The sequence below is a fragment of the Silurus meridionalis genome, chromosome 28 (genome assembly GCF_014805685.1).
Source record: "Silurus meridionalis isolate SWU-2019-XX chromosome 28, ASM1480568v1, whole genome shotgun sequence".
In the NCBI taxonomy this organism is placed as follows: domain Eukaryota; kingdom Metazoa; phylum Chordata; class Actinopteri; order Siluriformes; family Siluridae; genus Silurus; species Silurus meridionalis.
The window spans coordinates 975,001-997,500 of record NC_060911.1 but is presented as its reverse complement, the minus strand read 5'-3'; the positions used below and the strand labels follow the sequence as shown (position 1 = coordinate 997,500).

Genomic DNA, 22,500 nt, shown 5'->3' with positions numbered 1-22,500 from the left:
AGTTAGGTGTGTGTAGTTAGTTTTAGAGGAGGGAAGTAAAGAAGTACAAACACTGTTACTGTATTAAGTTGATTTTTTTCTGGTATCAGTTTTTTACGTCACTATTTTTCAGTCTTTTCACTTTCATTCATTTTTACACAAAAATCTGTTCTTTCTACTTCTTACATTTTCAAAACAGACTTGTTATTTTAGTTTTAATCTGTTTGGTGTCAATATTTTTTCTTCTCACTGCACCGTTTTCAGCACATCAACATGTTTCCTCTCAATGCGTAGCTTTTTAAATCCACTGCTATATAATTTCCTCTCTCACACCACAGACGTAAACTAGATTCTGAAGCTCACAGTGAGCAGGCAGAAGGCAGTTAGAAGTCTGGGGTTAACGTGGATGAGACAGAGGGAGTCAGTGATGAGAACATGACTGAGAACAGAGACATTTCTGATCATCATCATCTTTTCTCTGCTTGTGTTCTACATGGTGGATCTTCAGCCTGAATACCTTCATTAGAGACCAACATTAAAATGTGATTTGTATTAATATATGAATATGATGAGGTTCAGTTCCAGTGTGACACTAAAACAGGTCGTAATAATCACTAGTGTTTACTGAAGAACATCTCAGAGCACAAACTTCTTTACTTCACTTCAACTTTTACCAGAGTCTTTTATAACCTCAGTATCTGCACTTCTACTGAGTGAAGAATGTGTGGACTTTTACCATCACTGGCTAGTTTTGTGTAGTTTGTGTGAAGTTATTGTGTAGATCTGGTGTAGTTAGTTTTGTTTAGATTGTGTGTAGTTGGTGTGTAGTTTCTCTTACTCAGACAGCACTTTGGCAGCGGTTGTGTGGCGAGCGTTGATTGACAGGATGCGTGTTTCCTTGGTAACAGCAGATTTAATGAAGCCATCTTTCAGAGTGATAAGTGTCTCTGAACTCGACTTCTCAGCCACACCCAACACCTGAGACAGCACACATACAGGAGTGTGTTTGTGTGTGAGAGAGTGTATGTGTGTATGAGAGAGTGTGTGTGTGTGTATGTGTGTGTGTGTGTGTGTGTGTGTGTAAGTGTGTACCTGGCTGTGTGTAGTGAATCCCGTCTCCTGAGTTTTGCAGCTCTCAGTGTGCTTTGTGCGAATGACCTGATTTTTGGAAACCTTGTACTCCACCAGACACTTTCCTGATGCATCAGCCTACACACACACACACACACACACACACACACACACACACACACACACAAACACAAACACACACACAAACACACGTGCGCAAAGCATCATTAATGTCTTAATTTGTCACACTTCATCTGCTTCTTACTTAATACACACGTTTCACACAGTCAGTCACGTTATTGACGACACGGTGCCCCACAGCAGGGTGAAGTAAAAGCAGTGCACTTCAGTAGTGTGTTATGAGCACACCCACACTGAACTGAACATTAACCTAAATCCAGTGTAGGGCAGGATGTGAGAAACAGCCTTTACCTCCATCATCTTCCCAGACTTCAGCTGCATCATCAGCATACTGGCCACGCCCCTTTTCAGGTTCTTGATGGTCGCAGGTTCCGCCTTGTGTGTGTAAACACTCCTTACCTGCACAATCAGATCACATGATCTGTCAATATCCTCCTTTACAGTTCAGATCAATGCACCATGTGCTGAATTCAGCCGTTTTTTTACCTTGCCCATCTTCCAGAGCAGCATGAAGGGTCTCTGGAGGGCCTCGTTCTTTTCTTGACCCAGAATTCCCTTTGCTGTAGTTCCATGAAAGATGTTGTTTTTGCGTGAGCGCTCAGCTACATTTCGGATTTGAACATTAGAGATCTGAGAGAAAGAAAATAAGAGAAACAGACATTTAGAAATTACTGAACTGGCAACGCTGAGTTTCAGAAAGTGATTCCGGCAAATCACAGGTTTATATAAAAAACAAGCTTATTGTAAAAATCATCGTTTCTATAGCAACAGCTTGTTGCAGTTGTTTGGAAGGAGTCTCCAGTGTCAGCAGTCAGATGTATCATTGTTTAAAAAATTTAAAATAATCGTGATTATTTGTAACTTTGTACTTTATACATAAAAGCAATAAAACACACATTCCTCGTTCTCCTCACCTGGACTTTGAGCAGCTGTTCATCTCGGTTCTCTGGGTTCCTCCACGCCAGGCTGATGTCCACATCACTAGAGATTTTAAACCCCACGTTTCCTCGAATTGAGCCTTTGGGCCGATTCACGCCGAGCTCCGTGCTGTAGCTGAATTTATACAGACGTCCATCATCCAGCTGTGGGCCTGCACTCACACCTGAAACAACACACACACACACACACATGCTGAGTGACAGCAGGTCCTGTTTGTGTAGGATGAACAGGAAATGCCACAGAATCTCTTCATCAAATCGTTCAAACATACCGACACTCATCACAAACAACAAAACTACGGCTGATAAATACTGCGGTTTATTAAATAACTCATTATCACATGACCTTCCGGAACAGAAATGTAAATAAAGAAATGAAAAACTTAATCTTTTTTTGTTAATAAGCATTTTTTTTACAAAATGCGTAAAATAAACTAGTAATAAAATGTCATTTAATTTAATACAAAAAAGTTAAGTGTGTAAAAATGAAAACACAAAAATTTCTTAAATTAAATGTCATTACTTTCGTTTCAATTCATAGCTACAGATTTTCTCATTATTTTATTATTAGCGTTTTTATTGTTTTTTTTTTTTTATAATTGAACATTTCCGAGGTGTTTTCAGTATGTAAGGACGTGACGACCGTTTGGTTAGCAAGGCTCATTAGCTTAGCATCATATAAACGGGGCGTGGTCATGTGACCTATAGAGTGTGTATCTGTGAAAGAGAAAATAAGGAGCTGACGTTAGCGCTTAGTGATGCTAAGTGTTGTAACTCGCTCGTATCTCCTCCGAGGATTAGATAACTGAGCTGCTGCCCTGAAACGCTCGCTACTGAGCACAATCAGAACTTCACATATGGTCTACTGACATCTACTGATATGTATTGCAGGATCTTCTGACAGGTACTAAGTTATATTAACATCTCCTGATGTCTGTTGATATCTGACATCTACTAAGACTTTCTGAGATCTACTGACATTTGCTGCATTGATGTCTACTGAGATATACTGGGATCTACTGACATCTAATTAGATCTACTGGCTTCTTACTGAGATCTACTAAAAGCTACTGACATCTGCTGAGAGCTACTAAGATTTACTGAGATCTACTGAGATCCACTGGAATCTACTCAGATAAACCAAGATCTACTGAGATGTGTAGAGTTACAGTGAAGTTGACTCTCGATGCGGGTTTATGTCACACTATCGTTATCAGTTCAGTACAAGAGTTTAATTCTTCACCACAGTTCACACTGTCCACACGCCTGAACAATCAGCTCTGTACTTCCTTCCTGTGTAAGGAAAGAGGAGTAAAGAGGAACGATGGTGCATCACTAATCCCTTCACTAAGCCCTTTATTAATCCCTTTACTGTACTGACAACACAATGTCTTTTGTCTGCTGTACGGCTCGTAATCTACACCCAAGAGCCGTAAATCATCAAGGAAAATATAATAAAATAAAATCAAATAATATTAAAAAGAAGCTGGTTTTCTATGAAAAGTGGTCAACATTCTCTCTCTCTCTCTCTTTCTCTCTCTCTCTCTCTCTCTCTCTCTCTCTCTCTCTCTCTCTCTCTCTCTCTCTCTCTCTCTCTCTCCCTCTTTCTCGCTCTCTCTCTCTCTCTCTCACCCCTTCACACACTTGGCCCTGATCTCTACTGACGTGTCACTCTGACATTTCATCATCGTTCACATCCTCCTGCATGACATCATCACCTTCTGAAAGTATCCCTGAGCTCATCAGACCAGATTCGGTGCTCCAAGTGCACTAATAAGGGGAGGAAGTAGTGCATATTCAGTAAGTGAAACTCCAGAGGAACTTCATGAAGAACCTTCTGTAACATGGGAGGTGGGAGCTTAGTGGTTAAGGCATTGGACTTTGGATTTAAAGGTCATGAGTTTAGAACCAAGCCACACCAATGCCACTCCTGGGCCCCTTGAGCAAGGCCCTTACCCACATAGTCATGGAGGACTCCTGATCTTCACAACACCAGCTACAGACTGACCTTCATCCTTACTCCATACTGTACTCTATGATTTTACTTTGGACCCTATATAGTGCACTAAGTAGGAAACTTTGAAATGTCTATTATGTCCACTTCTTGTAGACTATTTAGGGTTGGAGATACTGGTGCGAAGTAGAAGTTCTACAAGGAGACATTATGATTTTGTTCCCTATTCCCATTGGACATGTCCTAAATAGGGTCTTAATACTGTTTTTCTCTAAAAAGTGCCCTTCTTCTCTTATCTTAAAATAATCTCAGCACCCTATGTAGTGCTCTAGATCTTCTACAGGCTTTGATTCCCTACTACCTGTAGACATGCACTATTTAGGGTGGTATACACTGACCTACAGACACTGAGCAGTGCACTAGATGTTCTATATCACGACATATGTTTTCGCTGATCCCTAGAGGATGTGATCTAATGGATCTAATGTGATCTAATGGCACCCTACAAAGTGCTTAAGGGAGTTTAAGTGTTGATTTGGTATTTGTACTCTGTGCCCCTGAATAGAAGAGCACTAAGTAGAGTATGAACGATGGCGTAAACACCCTACGAAGTGCACAAGACGTCCCAAACAGACTTATTTGTCTTACTTACTGTGTAGATTGGATCCCAATCAGATTGAACACTCAGAATTTATCAGCCTGGCTTGTAATCATTAACTCTCAGAGAGGTGCAGAATGAATGAACCCTGAGCGATGCACAGATTTATTTCTAAAAAAACACTTCCAGGTGTAATTTTTATCACAAAATTAAAATGAGGACCTTTTTGTATAAGGTTAGAGGTCAAGGGTCACTGTGGTGAGATCTTCAGCCCTGATCGGTCTCAAGTCTCAGTGTGAAGCCCTTCCTCTGCTTCTGGATCTTTCTATGGAATAAAACCAGTTCTTACCGTGACAGAGGGTGGCGAAGCAGGAGGCCAAGCCAAACAGGAACACTGAAGCGCTCCGCATTGTGAAGGAACAACGATGTGAGACACACACTCACACACACTCTCACACACAGCAGAAGACGGGATGGTGTCTGTGCTGCAGCTCGGTTTATCTGGAGTGGAGGTCAGACTCCAAACTCCACACTTCAGTACCAAGTACCAAGTACTCTTCAGCTACTGATTAACCCGGTTGCCAGATCACTGTCTCCAAATAAGGTTTAAAAACCCTCCACATATCAAAAACAGATGTGTGTGTGTGTGTGTGTGTGTGTGTGTGTGTGTGTGTGTAGGTGGGGGAGGGGGGTCCAAAATTAAACATTGCTCACTTTTGTCAAATGAATTTAGCAGTTTAAGCATTTTACACTCAATTTAAACATTTTACATTTTACAACATCTAAATGCTCAAATCATGTATTTATTGAATCTATATTTAAAAACTAATTATAGTCAATTTATTTGTCTTTTTTAAGCATGTTTTACTTGAAATTTTAATCAAATCTCTGATTTGGAATTACTTTAACAACTTTAGAACTAAAGGTTTTGTGCAATTAAAAAACCATCATTTTATAAATTTTTTTCATTTAATATTGAAAACTGGAGAAAAAAGAGAACATGGCTTATTTTTTATTACCTGGTAATAATGAAAATCTCACAATATTAAATATGGTCAATACAATAAAAAGTGCACAATATTTCCAGTAAGATATCCAATCTAACATCTAATCTAACATCTAATTCTAACCTGGAAATCGAGGAAAAGTTTATTGGTGGGCTTTTATACACTTATAATCTTGTTTTGCAATAGTGTCAGAACATGCTACTGCAATACTAGTTTGTGTTTATGTGTGTGTGTGTGTGTGTGTGTGTGTGTGTGTGTGTGTGTGTGTGTGTGTTAGTCGCAACAGTATAAAAGAAAAAATAAATATAAAAAAATAAAAAAATCTAATGAATAATATTGCTTAGGATGAACAATCATAATTTTATTCCATAATACAGTTTTATCATATAAAGCAACCCTATCTATCTCAGTGTGTGTGTGTGTGTGTGTGTGTGTGTGTGTGTGTGTGTGTGTTCTAGGGTCGTTACTCAAGGTCTTGATGAGAACACTTCACACTTTGATCACAGCTCTGTCTCTGATTGTTTTATTCAGAAAATAATCTCAGTGGAACTGAATGAGGCATGCAGCAGGGTTGCCAGATTGGACTGATTAAAATAAACCTCTTCAGTTCATTATGAGAGGTTGTTGTGATTGAGATGAAGTGAGATGAAGTTGTGGGAGCAGATTTCTTTATCTCCGTGTTTTATTCACTTTAGATCCACGTCACTAATCCACCCAAAACCTCTGTATGTAAGAGGTGTGTGTGTGTGTGTGTGTGTGTGTGTGTGTGTGTGTGTGTGTGTGTGTGTGTGTTGTGCAGAGTGTGTATGTTGTATAGTGTGTGTATGTTGTTTAGTGTGTATTGTTGTACAGAGAGTGTATGCTGTGTCGAGTGTGTATGTTGTACAGTGTGTATGTTGTACAGTTTCTGAATGCTGTATATTGTGTGTATGTTGTATATTGTGTGTATGTTGTATAGGGTGTATGTTGTACAGTGAATGTATGTTGTACAAAGTGTGTATGCTGTATATTGTGTGTATGTTGTATAGGATGTATGTTGTACAGTGAGTGTATATTGTACAAAGTGTGTATGCTGTATATTGTGTATGTTTTATAGTGTGTATGCTGTATATTGTGTGTATGTTGGATAGTGTGTATGTTGTACAGTTTGTGAATGCTGTGTCAAGTGTGTATGTTGTACAGTGTGTATGTTGTACAGTGTGAATGTTGTATAGTGTGTATGTTGTACAATGAGTGTATGCTGTGTTGAGTGTGTATATTGTACGGAGTGTTTATGCTGTATAGTGTGTATGTTGTACAGTATGTATATGTTGTATAAAGTGTGTATGTTTAATAGAGTGTGTATGTTGTATAGTGTGTAGGCTCTTCCGTGTGTGTATGTTGAATAGAGTGTGTAGGCTGTACAGTGTGTGTATGTTGTACAGTGTGTGTAGGCTGTACTGTGTGTGTGTGTGTGATGTACAGTGTGTGTAGGCTGTACAGTGTGTGTATGTTGTACAGTGTGTAGGCTGTACTGTGTGTGTGTGTGTGTGTGTGTGTGTGTGTGTGTGTGTGTGTGTGTGTGTGTGTGTGTGTGTGATGTACAGTGTGTGTAGGCTGTACAGTGTGTGTGATGTACAGTGTGTGTGTGTGTGTGTGTGTGTGTGTGTGTGTGTGTGTGTGTTTTGAATAGAGTGTGTAGGCTGTACAGTGTGTGTGTGTGTGTGTGTGTGTGTGTGTGTGTGTGTGTGTGTGTGTGTGTGTGATGTTGAATAGAGTGTAGGCTGTACAGTGTGTGTGTGTGTGTGTGTGTGTGTGATGTTGAATAGAGTGTAGGCTGTACTGTGTGTGTGTGTGTGTGTGTGTGTGTGTGTGTGCGTGTGTGTGTGTGTGTGTTGAATAGAGTGTGTAGGCTGTACAGTGTGTGTGTGTGTGTGTGTTGAATAGAGTGTAGGCTGTACTGTGTGTGTGTGTGTGTGTGTGTGTGTGTTGAATAGAGTGTAGGCTTTACAGTGTGTGTGTGTGTGTGTGTGTGTGTGTGTGTGTGTGTGTGTGTGTGTTGAATAGAGTGTGTAGGCTGTACAGTGTGTGTGTGTGTGTGTGTGTGTGTTGAATAGAGTGTGTAGGCTTTACAGTGTGTGTGTGTGTGTGTGTGTGTGTGTGTGTGTGTGTGTGTGTGTGTGTGTGTTGAATAGAGTGTGTAGGCTGTACAGTGTGTGTGTGTGTGTGTGTGTGTGTGTTGAATAGAGTGTGTAGGCTGTACAGTGTGTGTGTGATGTTTTCTATGTCTGCCCTTAACACTGAAAAATGTTTTAGCAGCACTGAAACTGCACGGCTTCAGGAGACGTTAGTAGTTTTCAGGAGAATAGAGGGATTCAGGATTCAGAAGTATTCAGATGAAAGTATATCCTGACATGATTAGGTCACTGCACCAACAGTGATGTTGCCAAACACATGGATATCATGACAAAGCAGTACATAAAGGACTTAAACAGATTTTGTTTTATTAAACTTTTGGTTATTGTCTATAAAATCCCACATAGAAGGAAACTGTATGAATCTGGCAACCCAGTCTGCTGGTGACTGCTCTATGTGTAATGCCATGTTGGCACCTGATGCAATTTACAGCAGGATCAGGAATCAGGACCAGGAGCAGGATCGGGCTCAGGATCAGGTCATGAGGTCAAAAAGGCATCAAGAAAATGATTTCATGAGTAAAAACTTACAAACATCATCTTTTACTTCATTACAGCTTCTGCTGGACCACAAAATCCTCAAACATTCAATGCAGTAGAAACATGGCTAGTTTCAGTTTCACACACACACACACACACACACACACACACACACACACACATACAGCGTCAAGCTAGCATATCACTCTCACTCACACATTTCATTTTAATATTTTCATAGAATAGAAATAGTTAGTGTAGCAGTGTTTTAGCTTTATTTTCAATGCTAACACTAACATGGTGAATCCTTTCATGAAAATGTGTGTGTGTGTGTGTGTGTGTGTGTGTGTGTGTGTGTGTGTGTGTGTGTGTCTACTAATCAACTCTTAATAATAAACAAAGTCCTAAGGAGAATTCAGGAGACTTCAGAAGACCTCAGGATTCTTTATGATACTTCAGGTGTCTTCAGGAGATTTCAGGAGTCTTCAGGACTCTTCAATAGTTTTTAGGACTCTTCATGAGTTTTAGGATATTTCAGGAGTCCTCAGGATACTTCATGAGTCTTTAGGAGACTTCAGGACTTTTCTAGGTTTTTCAAGAGCCTTTAGGAACTTTCAGTAGTCTTCTAGTCTTCAGGAGACCTTGAAAGTTTTAAATAGATTTCAGGAGTCTTCAGTATTCTTCATTAGACTTCAGATGTTATCAGGATAATTGGGAGTATTTTCATCTTTAGGACTTCAATAGATTTCACTAGCCTTCAGGAGTCTTCAGAAGATTTTAGGAGCTTTCAGGATAATCAGGGGTCTTCAGGATACTTCATGAGTCTTCAGTAGTTTTCAGGGCATTTCCAGAGTCTTCAGGAGTTCTCAGGGATCTTCAGGGGTTTTCAATAGACTTCAAGCAAGTTTTATGTGTTTATCCTGGAGTGTTGGTCCCTTCTGGTGTCCTGAATCACACACACACACACACACACACACACACACACACACACACACACACAGAGTAAGGTAGAACACATGCTTTACCTCTGAACAATTCATCGAGATTTGATTTCAGAATATTTTTATTTAATAAACCAAACAATGCTGATGTTTGTGTTTCCTGTAAAACAAAAAGCTCTCACAGAGACACGACCACCACTAGGACACGCCCCCTTTAAAACATAACTCCTCCCCCAAGTTCGGAAAAGTGTTTCTGGAGTGCTGATGTGTGTGATTTCAGTATTAACTCAGGAAGTAGTGCACACGTGTTCAGGTGACATCACACACAAAATGTTAATAATTAACAGTGAACATGGGGATGGATGTGTGTGTGCGTACAGGTGTGTGTGTGTGTGTGTTTGTGTGTGTGTACAGGTGTGTGTTTTCCCACCACCCGATATATTTCTCCCTGTGTAAGTGATATGTGACACACACTCTCTTTCAGAATGTCGATTCTTCTGTTCACCGTCTTGCTTCTCCTGGCTACAGGTACATACACACACATATATACACACACAGACACACACACACACACACACACACACACTTCACTTTTTACAATTACAGGCTGTTATAAATGTGGAGTTGTTTGTTTTTCAGGATCACAAGGATCTTCTGAAGCCTTCAGGAAGGTAAGTGTGTGACAACAGCAAGTTTACATCAAACACACACACAATTCTTTATTACTTTCTAGTCAGATGACTTACACCGAATGTCATTAGGAAAAAAATTCGTCTTGTCAAAGTGTGTGTGTGTGTGTGTGTGTGTGTGTGTGTGTGTGCAGCCCGAGTGCAGTGAAATGGCAGAAATTATGGCGTGTCCTTTAAACTTTTCTCCGGTTTGCGGCACCGATGGAAACACTTACGCCAACGAGTGTGGCCTGTGTGTGCAGAGACTGTGAGTAAAACACACACACACACACACACACACACACACACACACACACACACACACACACACACACACACATGGTTGGACTGTGTTTAAATTGGAATTATATTTAGATTTTGTTTAAATAATGACAATCTGTTGAATTAGTTACAGTCTGACTTTATTAAAGGTTTTGCACTTACACACACACACACACACGAACACACAAACGCGCGCACACACACACACGTGCGCACACACACACATTATACAAATTTTATTCGAGTTGAACAGGTTGTTAGAGGACACACACGAACACACACAAACGCGCACGCGCGCACACACACACACCCACGCGCACACGCACACACACAATACAAATTTTATTCGATTTGAACTGGTTGTTACAGGACACACACACTCACAGACGCACGCGCAAACACACACGCAAACACACAGACATGCGCGCGCACACACACACACACACACACACTATACAGATTTGAACTGTTGAACTGTTTGTTACAGGAGAAATTCTGGGGCAGAAATAACATTCAGAGAAATAAAACTGTAGGGCAGGAACGTGTGTGTGTGTGTGTGTGTGTGTGTGTGTGTGTGTGAGTGAAATGGGTTTATACTGGCTTCAGTATTCATTAATTAGATAAATGATTTATTATAATTATATATATTTTTACAGATCTGCTGCTTTTTTCACACCAAAATATTAAAACACAGTTTCTACAAACTCAGCATTATATTTTTAATCATACTTTTATTAACAAATATTTTATTGAGAAAATATGAGCCATTATTTTAGAGAAATGCTCCTCGTAGCCTCCTTTAAACCTCTTACTTAAGCATGACACACAGTGACCTGGCTGAAACGTCTTGCTCCTGTCTTCTCGTTTATTTCTCCACAGGAACACCAAAGCAGACATCCAAATCGCTCGAGACGGCGGCTGCTGAAGCTGTTTAGTGATGCTACATTTATCATTCTCCTATTAAAGAATGTGTGATGGATCAGTCCAGATCCCTGTGTGTTTCTTTGCCCTGCTACTCGGAAACGCTGCTAGGAAGGAGGGCATGCTGAGGATCATCACAGGAGCATGGTCATATCAGCATGCCAGCTAGTTAGTGAGACAGCACACGTCTTGCTCTCAGCTCAGATGTATTTAAGTTCCCTTTCACGTGTTGCACAGTTGAAGCGTGGGAGTCTTGGTGATGGCTCCTCCCATCTCATTAGGAATGCAGACAGACCACGCCCACCAGCAAGGAAACTGACACCAGTGATGTTTCAGGTGTTGTTTCCGCTCTCGTTAGTTCAAATCCCAACACCACTAAGCTGCTACTGTGGGGCCCCTCAGCAAGGCCCTTAACCCTCACCATCGCTCCGGATGAGGGCATCGTTAAAAGCTGTAAATGTGAAATTGAAGGCTTCATCCGGCGTTCCGTTCCACCAGGCTTTTATTCGCGGTTCCTCTGTTTTAACGTTCCATCCCTCTGCAAACAAACGCCATCTGAAAGTCATATGTTACAATGACTACATCACTGTCACCATCTCGTTTTTTTCAGTTGATGCGAATGAAATCTTTCATTACAGAAAGAAGATTTGATGATGAATATAATGAAGTTTTATAATGAAAGTTTTAACAGATGTCAGTTCCTGGATTAATGAGTAGAACTTTAACAGAAGCTCCTGGAGTTCACTAGATGTTTGAAGTGTAGACAGAGTGGGGAGCAGGTCATATTGATGATTATGATTATAATGTCAAGACTGACAGCTGTTGGAATATTTCTTGTACATCCTCAGGTGTGTGAACAGAACACATCTTATTAATTCTCAATTCTTCTTCTTCTTCTTCTTCTTCTTCTTCTTCTTCTTTCGGCTGCTCCCATTAGGGGGTGCCACAGCGGATCATCCGTCTCCATACCACCCTGTCCTCTACATCTGCCTCTTTCACACCAACTACCTGCATGTCTTCCCTCACCACATCCATGAACCTCCTCCTTGGCCTTCCTCTTTTCCTCCTACCTGGTGGCTCCATCTTCAGCATTCTTCTACCAATATAATTCATGTCCCTCCTCTGCACATGTCCAAACCATCTCAATCTCGCCTCCCTCACCTCGTCACCAAAACATGCTACATGCGCTGTCCCTCTAATAAACCCATTTCTAATCTTATCCATCCTCGTCACTCCCAACGAAAACCTTAACATCTTCAGCTCTGCTACCTCCAGCTCCACCTCCTGTCTTTTACTCAATGCCACTGTCTCTAATCCATACAACATCTCAGGTCTCACCACAGTCCTATAAACTTTCCCTTTCATTCTTGCAGATACCCTTCTATCACAAATCAATCTTATTAATTCTCAATTAAAACCATAAAAACGCCCTTGTTCCAGAGATCTGAACCTACAGCCTGAGACACACCCCATTTTCACTGCTTTATACACTGCATGGTTTCCATGCTATGATTTTAACTGCATTATGCCCAAAGGGTTAGAAGTTAAAACGCCCCCTGACCTGTAATTGCTTATTTAAGAGTTCTGATAGTGTTCTGAAGGTTGTGAGTTTGAATCCCAGCACTAAAACAGAGACAATGTTCTCTAAGTTAAACCTTTAAAGGATTTTTTATATTATGGCTTTGGTCTAGTGACCAGAATGTTATATGTTTAATTCTCAGGTGTTCAAAAGTAAAGACTCGTCATTTCTCTGCTTTGTGTGTATTTTTTTTAAGGCTTTGCCTTAAAGACCAGAAGGCAGCAATGATCTGCTACAAGTGCACATGATTCTGTGCTGTTTCCTTTCAAATTAACAGACAGACAGACAGACAGACAGACAGACAGACAGACAGACAGACAGACAGACAGATAGATAGATAGATAGATAGATAGATAGATAGATAGATAGATAGATAGATAGATAGATAGATGGATGATAGTAGTTATGTTCCAGCATGCACCATCTTCTTTCAGAAAGTACTCGTGCATTAAATCTGCATTATTAACTTTCACTGCATTCTAATTCCTCATGCACACACCTGCCATGAGAGTTTTCCTTCCTCATCTCTCGGCATTCTCCGTCTAATTCATTCAGTTTCGCCAATTTCTTTAATAGAATATTAGTTCGGGTAACAAGTTTGCGTTTTAACTTCACAGATAGCAAGGTAGATACATGGATGAATAGGGAGATTAGTGGACACGTGTATGATAAATGGATGTTTATTTCAGGATCAGGACCCACCGCATGTCATTGACCATCATTGTGAAGTATCACTCTTTTACATGTAAAACACCTCCATCGAACCGTTCCGCCTTTCAAATTACACAGCTTTCCGTATAAGGAAATGAATCCATGTTGCACCACAACTGGCCACAGAGTCAAGTCAAGTTTATTTCTATTGCGTTTTTCACAACACACATCGTCTCAAAGCAGCCTTACAGAATGTAACAGTGAAGGTGAATGATGTGTGTTTATCCCTGATGAGCAGCATGGAGACTGTGGTGAAGGAAAAACCCCCTTAGATGTTATGAGGAAGAAACCTTGAGAGGAACCAGACTCAAAAGCAGAACCTCATCCTCATCTGGGTGACATCAAGAGTGTGATTATAGTCTTTAAACACTACAGAACACTGGAGAGTGAGAACTAACATGAGCACTGGAGTGTGTGATTATGACTGATGATCTTTCTACAGTCTTTTACAGTCATTATGGTTATAAAACCAGGAGCTACTGAGCAACTCATAAAATAGCTCAACATCTGAGATCATCACAGATCCAACACCAGCTTCTCCATGCCAGAGCCTTTAAACACTCAAAGAGGTCCAGTGTCCAAACTCCACATGAAGTGGGATCCAATTGGCACTGGTACGTCTCTAGATGGTTCGGGATGTTTGTGGGCTTCTACTTCTTTAAAGCTCCACAATCTTAATGAGGTGGGACGTGACTGGAGCTGGAGCAACCTCAGGGTGTCTCGGGATGGGGAGAGAAAGAGAAGCAGTGGAGAGGAATTAGCGTAGCTGCTGTTCATGATATTAACAGCACAAGTTGATAATGTGATGTTATCAGATGTTCTGGAGCACAAGTTGTTAGTCATTTCATCAAGATTATTAGCAGTTATGGGTTTAGTGAGAAATTGAGATAAATCAGGCAGGAACTCTGAGTGTGAAACAGCTGCTCCACAGTATGGAAGAGTGGGAGCTTAGTGGTTATAGCACTGGGTTACTGATCAGAAGGTCAGGGGTTCAATCTCCCAAGTATCGCCCAGCTGAGGATATTGGGCCCTTGAGCAAGGCCCTTAACCCTCTGTGCTCTGGGGCCATGCAGTCTGACCCCAGATTCTGAACAAGCTGGGATATGTGAAGAAAAAAATGTCACTGTGCTGTAATGTATATGTGTCAAATGAGACTCTTGTTCTTCTATGGATACCGGTGATATAATTATAGATTTTCATGCTAAACTTATAAAATAATATCTTATGCAATTATATGCAATTATTTCATGGCAATAATAATAATAATAATTGTTATATGTGCAATAACTTGAACTGCTGTCACACTCGTCATCATGTCCTGCACCACCCTCACCTGTACACACCCGGCTTTCTGTACATACTCTTTTCTCCACCCTGTGGAACGCTTTCTCTTTATCCACAAACACAATGCAACTCCTTCTGACCGTCTCTATACTTTCCCATCAACATTCTCAAAGCATTTGTGTGACGCCTTTATAATTATGATTCACTGCGACACCGCCTCAGTCTGCCAGTCAGACAGGGATGGTGTATGAAATGATACCCAGTGGCACAAGGTTCATTTAAGGCTAAATTTTTGTTTAATCCACATTTCTGTTTAACGCAGTACATTAAACTCGTGATCAGTAATAATTGTATTTTATAATCAGCTCTTTTGACATGAGATCTAATATTTAACAACCCTATATTCAGATCAAAGGTGTTTTAATGTTGATTTGTTTACGAACACAAGTTTCACTTAGGGAACAGATACTTTCTCAAAATTTGACTGCAGTAAAGTAAGTGTTTATTTACATTTTTACTTGAGTAAAAGTACAAAAGTTTTTGCCTTCAAATGTACTTAAGATTCCAAAGTACTATGGTTTATTATTATAAGTCCAATGTTCCTATTATCAATTTTACTTAATCAACTCAGTTTATGTAAAAAGACTCGATTGTGACTCTCAGCACACTGATCTATTTTCAGAATGATATTAATGACTCAAACACTAATTGAGTTCCATCACAAAAAGAGGGTGTGTTGTGGTGAGTTCGAGTCTGGAGTTTCTCCATCATTTATTCCTCTCTAAATGTTCTGCTTGCTGTTGAACTGGCGATCAGTAGATACACCAATCAAAACAAGTTTAAAACAGAGCATGCACTCGACCGTGATTGGTTACTTGCTGTGTGTTTGACCAGTTATGTTTTTTATCCACTCAAATAAAAAGGAACAACTGATTTTACAAAATGTAGTGGAGTAAAAAGGAAGATATTTTTCTTTGAAATGTAGTGTTACTACATACGTTACAGTAAAAATCTTCCCAAATGGAAATACTTCATTAAAGTACAGATACGCTAATTAAGTACAGTAATGAATTACATGTAATTAATTACTGTACACCACTGCGATTAAGATTAGCCTGCTTGTTTGCTCTCTGGCCTTGGCTCTGGATTGTCACGGATTAACTTGCCCTTTGCTGTTTTGAGAAGAAAAAATATGAGAGCACTGTCTTCTGAGGGGGATGGATACCTTTTCAGGATTTTTTTATCCTGTCAATTGTGACTGCTACATTATCTTTTGAACACTAGATGTCCCCTTTGTGCCATTGTAGTTCTTTTAGTCTAATTTATTAAAGGTAATCACCGCCACCAGTTTCATATTTACCCCCTGTGAATTTATGGGACTTTGCTCCTCAGTTTTTTTGTTTGGTTTGTAACATTGTGTGAGCCGCCCCTTTGTGTGATTTTGCTCTGTGTCTTCGGCCCTAACCTATTTATCTTTAAGATATTGTTTATTTTTTCTAAAAAAGTATTTGACTATAAGTCTCTGTTTCAATGTTTTGAGAGTTTGTAAATATCTGTGGATTATTGTGTGTTTTTTATTCTATGCACTATGCTTTTGTCCAAATAACTGTTTGTATTTCCTACTAAAAAATGTACCTTCACACACATGCTCTCCTGTGGCAACTTCTTCAATGTAGTTGATTGTGATTTGAGTCATAGCCCTGACAAAAATAGTGTAGTCCTCTAACAAGTCAGCCTTGCTCTCAAAAATTCTCCAATTATCTAATTATACTGTTCTTGGGGCACCAACTTATTTTACATTAGCTAATAAAATGGTCTGACCATCACAGTCAGTGTAGTAATCAGTATACTTTATCAGTAGTGTGATGAGGCCTCAGTTTTCACCTGGCAGAATTTCATGAATTTATTCTTAAAACAGTCTGTGCTTTGCATACAGAAGCGACAGTGTTGATGTGTCTTCCCTTCTCTGGGAAGTGAAGTGAGACATAGTTGAAAAAAACATTCAATAGTGCTGCTGATAGTGGAGTAAATTAGTGACTTTTTTATAAGCTTTTGTTTACCAGTGGAAGTGAATACCATCATTATATAAATTAAACAAATAAATAATAAAATAGAAAAGAGAACAGAAGTAGAACTATTCCACTATTCCTTTGAAAGGAACTTTAATTTGCATGCATCCAAAAGCTAACATTTGCATTCTGATGAAACTGACGTGACCAGTCTGATAAAATCTGTGGGTAGGAGGAAACAGTTTCCTTCAGTTACTAATCTCCAGGATTAACTCTGTCTAGTGCAATGCATAAAACTAAGAAGACTCATCACTGATAAGCAGACATTCTTCAGTCTTTTACCACTTTAACCAATGCTTTCTTGCCAAAATTCTGACTTAAAGATTTTGTAAATGTGTTTTCTGTGTATTTCTGGCTCAATCAACTCTGGCCTATAGGTTAACACACTGATTACTTTTAGTAGAATTTCTGTAAAGAAATTGTGGATTATTTAGTAGTAAAACCAGGTCTTATGCATGACATCAAGTTTGTTTACGTTTTTAAGGAAAAAAAGCTTATAGTACAGTTATATATAAAAAAAAAACAAAAAAACCTGTAGTTGTAGACCAGAAAAGACTTGGTCAGACATCATCTAGTATGTTTTGTACACTTTTCTGGCCAACAGCTTTAGCATGTAAAGCTGCTAATGCTAAGGTTCCATCCTATAATCGAATGTATGCCACATTACTAGTATCATGCAATGTCCTGGTCCTACTTTCTTTATTTTGTTACTTGTCTTCAGTACCGCTCACATACATCACTTCATTTCCATAAACTATTTTCGCACATCTCTTCTGGATTGCTGCTATTTGCCCTTTGCACAACATTTTGTTTACATTTTTGCTACTGTGTTCACATTTTTTAAACTGTTCTCTTTGTCTCTTTATAAAGGTTTTACTGCTATTTTGTGTGTTTTGTGTTTTTGTCTTGAACTGTCTTGTGTTGTCTGCACTATTTGCACCAGGTTGCACACATGCACTTTACTAGTCCTTAACCCTGTGTTTTCTGTGATTGTTGTTGTATGGAGCACCTGGGTTCAGGAGGAACGTTGTTTCATTTCACTGTGTTCTGCGTCAGCTATATATGGTTGAAATGACAATAAAAGCTTCTTGACTTAGTTCTGATGGCCCCTTCTACTTTGGCAGGGATTTTTGCTGGTGCACTAGAAAAAGGGTGTAAATAGTGTCTAGATGTCTAGGTTGATCTAGTTCTAGTATTAGCTTGATTTTAGGTCCTCTCAGTTAAATCCCAAACAGAATAATTTTTTATTGCACCGTGTTCCTGACAATAACTTAACATGCAGCCATTATTGTTTAAGTAGCTGCCAACAAAAGTGACTACACCCTCAGTGATAACAGCTGTATTACATAACCCTGCAACCGTACGCCACACACTGCAACAAGTTGGTTTCAGACTGTTGTCTCAGAAGGAGCCTCTTCTGAAGCTGCTCACAAGAAAACCCTTCAAACAGTTTGTTAAAGAACAGTTTGTTAAAGAACATGAATTACTGGAACCATGTCCATGTCCATCATGGTCTGAGGCTGCATGAGGGCTGCTGGTACTGGGGAGCTGCGGTTCATTGAGCACCTGTGGGGCCTCAAGCAGAAGGCGGAGAAGCTTAATGTGTGTAACATCCAAGTTTGAATGGATTCAGTTTAGATTTCAGTTTTTCAGTTCTGATATCAGAATTTTTTATAACTTCAGTTTAGGATTAGATAATTATGATGTTGATAAATGAATGGGAAATAAAGCTAATAATTATGAGGGGGAGTTACTTAAGGAATGTGCAGTTAGGACCAATATTTTATGAAACTTTTCCCTAACCCTAACCCTAACCCTTCAACAACAAAAGGTGGAAGCGATCTACAGTGATTTCAGTGGCAAAAAAAAGCCTAATGTACAGACACTGGATGATTTAAAACCTGTGGTGTTTACATCTTTAGTTCTAAAAATGTTTGAATGAAAAATTAGTACATTTTAGAAAAGAGAGAAATTATGCAAAGTTTTGAAGAATTAGTACTTCAGAACTCCGATCGGCAGAATTTGACTAAATGACTGTTTTTATTGATTGTTTATCTTCTTTCAATGCCTTTAAGCCACACATTTTAGTTGAGAAACTCATGAAGAATTTTGGTTAGATTTCAGTTTCACAGCTTGGAGTTTAGATTTTCTTGTGCAAAACAACACAGATTTTAAGTTTTCTGAATGGTTGATGTCATTTACTTGGTTTCCTTGAGGCTCTATTTTCTCCTTTATTATTCATTTTTATTCATACCTTTTTTTATAGCATGTTGTACATTTTGCTGAGGATTCTGTAATTGTTCGCTAACTGAGTAAAGAGGACTCGGCGCACGGTCCTGTGGTGGATGATTTTGGAGATGACGCGTCCAGGGCCGCCGCCGCCACTGTTCACGGACGTGCTCGTCACCTCCTGCGTCTCGGAGCGAGCCGTACCCTGAAACTCAGTTACCAACACTACACTCTTATTAATGGCAGATCAACTGGAAATAAACCCTTAATATTAAAGGATTTCATCTCTCGTGAACTTGACTTTCTTTTACTCACTGAGACCTGGATTAAGCCGGGGGATAACAGTGCCTTCTCTGAGCTTCTGCCTCCAAACTTCTGCCACGGTTCTCAATGCTCCGCGAACTACAGGATGTGCTGGAGGTTTGGCTAGAATTAAAAAAAATATCACTAACTGCAGAGCGATAACTTATGATAAATATGCGAGTTTGAGCTGTTAGTTTCAGTTGGATGTTTCTGAGGTCTGTGCTTCTTGCTCTTGTTTACCAGCCCCCTAAATACTGCTCTGATTTTATTCAGAAGTTTGCTGATTTTCTATCTAATGTTACTATAAAATATTATAAACTGCTTATTTGTGGGGATTTTAATATTCATGTGTGTTGTCCACATAATACATTTTCAATAATTTCCTGAACTCATTCAATCTCACTCAGTCAGTTAAAGTGCACACGTGTAATGGGACACACCCTGGACCTGGTGAACTCGTTGGGCTTCTCTGCCACTATCAGTGATGTGGGTGATTTCTGTTTCTCAGATCACTACCCAGTTCTGTTCGATGTCCTCTCTCGTTCTTTACCCAGCGTGTCAACTCTACCTGCTCAATATGGCCGTATTACTTCATCACATTTTATGGAGAACTCTCTGGCTTTCTACACCTGCTCAGATTTATACCTAAATCCAGATGATTTTATCTCATCATTTTACTCCATGTGCTCTAATATTCTGGACAGAATGGCACGTATCAAAAGTAAACACAAAGAGATAATTATTTATTCATTATAGTTAGGGCCAACCCTAATTCGTACACAGTCTTGTTTTTTTTTTGGGTGTATCCCCAATAGACTTTAGAGCAAGCAGTGTATATGGTGTATGCAGACTGATAAGCCTGAGTGTTTTATTTTAAGGAAGTGTCTCAAACATTTTTTTATCCTTCACTTTAATCTTGATTGACTAGATTGTTTGACAAGGAGCCGGTTTTTCTTGATTCTTTTTTTCTTGTTTTCATTTATTAAAAGGGCCTCTTTGTATTATACACACCACTTTGGAATATTTACACTCCGTGATTTTGACATGGAACTGACTGTTAAATGTATAACACCAAGTTGCAAATTTTGCATTTCCTGCACTAACCCTTTTTTTGTACCTTTTTGTACATTCTTGTTTCTGTCTTCACTTCTTTAGCTAATGTACTGTCTTCAGAGGTTGATGGGATTTAATGGATTTATGAGACAATAGATCACATGATGGATTAATCACACATGCATTACCACTACAATAACAGCTCTCTTCAGGGGTGTGGCTACCTGGGAAAATAATAGGATAGGGCATTAAAATAAATGATATATCTTTGACTTGCCCTGGTCTCCAATAATCTCCAACAAATTTAGGCTTCCAAATGCAGTCTAAAGTATTTTTTACACACTGTCTGTGTGTGTTTGTGTTTGTGTGTGTGTGTGTGTGTGTCTGAATCTGTGTATGTGTGTGTGTCAGTGTAGGTGTGTGTCTGTGTAGGTGTGTGTGTGTGTGTGTGTGTGTGTGTGTGTGTGTGTCTGTCAGTGTGTGTCTGTGTAGGTGTGTGTGTCTGTGTCTGTCTGTATCTGTGTGTCTGTGTAGGTGTGTGTGTGTGTCTGTCAGTGTGTGTCTGTGTAGTTGTGTGTGTGTGTGTGTGTGTGTGTGTCTGTCTGTATCTGTGTGTCTGTGTGTGTGTGTGTGTGTGTGTGTGTGTGTGTGTGTGTGTGTGTCTGTCTGTATCTGTGTGTCTGTGTAGGTGTGTCTGTGTGTGTGTGTGTGTGTGTGTGTGTGTTTGTCTGTGTGTCTGTGTGTGTCTGTCTGTATCTGTGTGTGTCTGTAGGTGTGTGTGTGTTTGTGTGTGTGTGTGTTTGTCTGTGTGTGTGTGTGTGTGTCTGTCTGTATCTGTGTGTGTCTGTGTAGGTGTGTGTGTGTGTGTGTGTGTGTGTGTGTGTGTGTGTGTGTGTCTGTGTCTATTCAAGTGTAAACATTTGGCTAAATATGGAATAAGTCAGTTTGAGGTGTGGATTATGTGTAAATAAATGAACCTGTTTATACCAGTTTTTATTTTAGTTTTTTTCTGGACTGCACCTGTTATGTTTCTGAGAATCTCCTGCATTTTTATGTAATAAGTAAATAAGTAACAAGTAATGGAGACGTATAAAGCGAATTCCTGAGCGAGAGGTGGAGCAGCTCCGAGATGTTTACAATCAGTAAACAAGTTAAAGCAATAATAGTCATGCTGATGAACTAGTGCACAAGCAACATTTTTCATGATTGACCAGTGGAGCTGTTCGGTTTTGCGTAACAAGTAGGTTTTGATACACATCCCTAATTGAAGACGGAATTTGGAACGATTTGTTATAAAATTTTTATATTTGTATTTTTATAAGTCAATAAAAAAGAATTAGTGTCAGTGAGGCAGGAGGGCCGGGGCAATCTGTTTTATTATTGTATTAATTCACAGTGATTTTAAATGCATAGCTCAGAATCTGTCTGCATGTGGAAGCAGAAGGTTCAGCTGATAAGCAGAAGGTTGTGACTTTAAATCCCAGGACTGAATAACAAAAAACTTCACATGACAATTATACTGCTATTAAAATAATAACAATAATAATAACATTAATAAGCAGAAGCCAAAGAGGAAGATGGTGATGAGGAAAAAGGATAAATAATAATAAGAAGAAAATGAAGACAAAAGAATGGGGAAGGTAAATGAAAGAGAAAGATCATGATGATAAAGATGACAAAAAAGAGGTAGAAAAGGAAAGAAATGTGCTGTTCGTCTGCCAGTTTGTAAAGGTATCCCTGAGAACTTTGTGTCGCCACGTGCATTTTCATCTGTCTGAACTTGTAAAACCTGCAGAAATTCAAACGTATATCTCCTCACAGAGCTGGAGGACTTCCAATGTTCACTGAGATCCTGGTGTACAGACTGCTCTTCTCCGAGCTCACCACACTGTAGCTGAGCGAGTTGATTCCATCCTTATCCATCATCTCTATCGTGTGGGAAAGCTGTGTCATCCTGTGAGTTCACACACACACACACACACACACACAGAGAGTTTAACAGCAATTGGAAGGAATTTCAGTGTGAAGGTTCCCTTTGCAGCTGTTTGATAAGGTGTCAATATTTTTGAAAATGTAGTTTTTTCTTTATCTATGTGTGTGTGTGTGTGTGTGTGTGTG

The 22,500-nt window shown here is 39.5% G+C and overlaps 3 protein-coding genes across 3 annotated transcripts in view; 1 reads left to right on the top strand and 2 right to left on the bottom strand.

Moving 5' to 3' along the window:
* The window catches only part of LOC124381111 (microsomal triglyceride transfer protein), an 11,684-nt gene extending 6,482 nt beyond the window's left edge, over positions 1-5,202 (bottom strand). The window contains exons 1-6 of the mRNA XM_046842492.1: positions 5,031-5,202; positions 2,106-2,293; positions 1,678-1,821; positions 1,483-1,590; positions 1,072-1,188; positions 818-957 (exon numbers count right to left, since the gene is read on the bottom strand). Coding sequence (XP_046698448.1) covers positions 818-957; positions 1,072-1,188; positions 1,483-1,590; positions 1,678-1,821; positions 2,106-2,293; positions 5,031-5,091 — 758 coding nt within the window. The 5' untranslated portion in view covers positions 5,092-5,202. The remainder of the gene's footprint in view (positions 1-817; positions 958-1,071; positions 1,189-1,482; positions 1,591-1,677; positions 1,822-2,105; positions 2,294-5,030) is intronic.
* A 4,472-nt stretch (positions 5,203-9,674) lies between these two features.
* spink4 (serine peptidase inhibitor, Kazal type 4) lies at positions 9,675-11,215 on the top strand. Its single transcript, XM_046843204.1, has 4 exons — positions 9,675-9,811; positions 9,923-9,954; positions 10,107-10,219; positions 11,113-11,215. Exons 1-4 carry the CDS (start codon positions 9,769-9,771, stop codon positions 11,156-11,158), a joined length of 234 nt encoding a protein of 77 aa, XP_046699160.1. The 5' UTR covers positions 9,675-9,768; the 3' UTR covers positions 11,159-11,215.
* A 6,589-nt stretch (positions 11,216-17,804) lies between these two features.
* LOC124381523 (beta-1,4-galactosyltransferase 1-like) overlaps positions 17,805-22,500 on the bottom strand; it is a 26,948-nt gene continuing 22,252 nt past the window's right edge. Inside the window, 2 exon segments of the mRNA XM_046843241.1 lie at positions 17,805-19,452; positions 22,202-22,336. Coding sequence (XP_046699197.1) covers positions 19,353-19,452; positions 22,202-22,336 — 235 coding nt within the window. The 3' untranslated portion in view covers positions 17,805-19,352.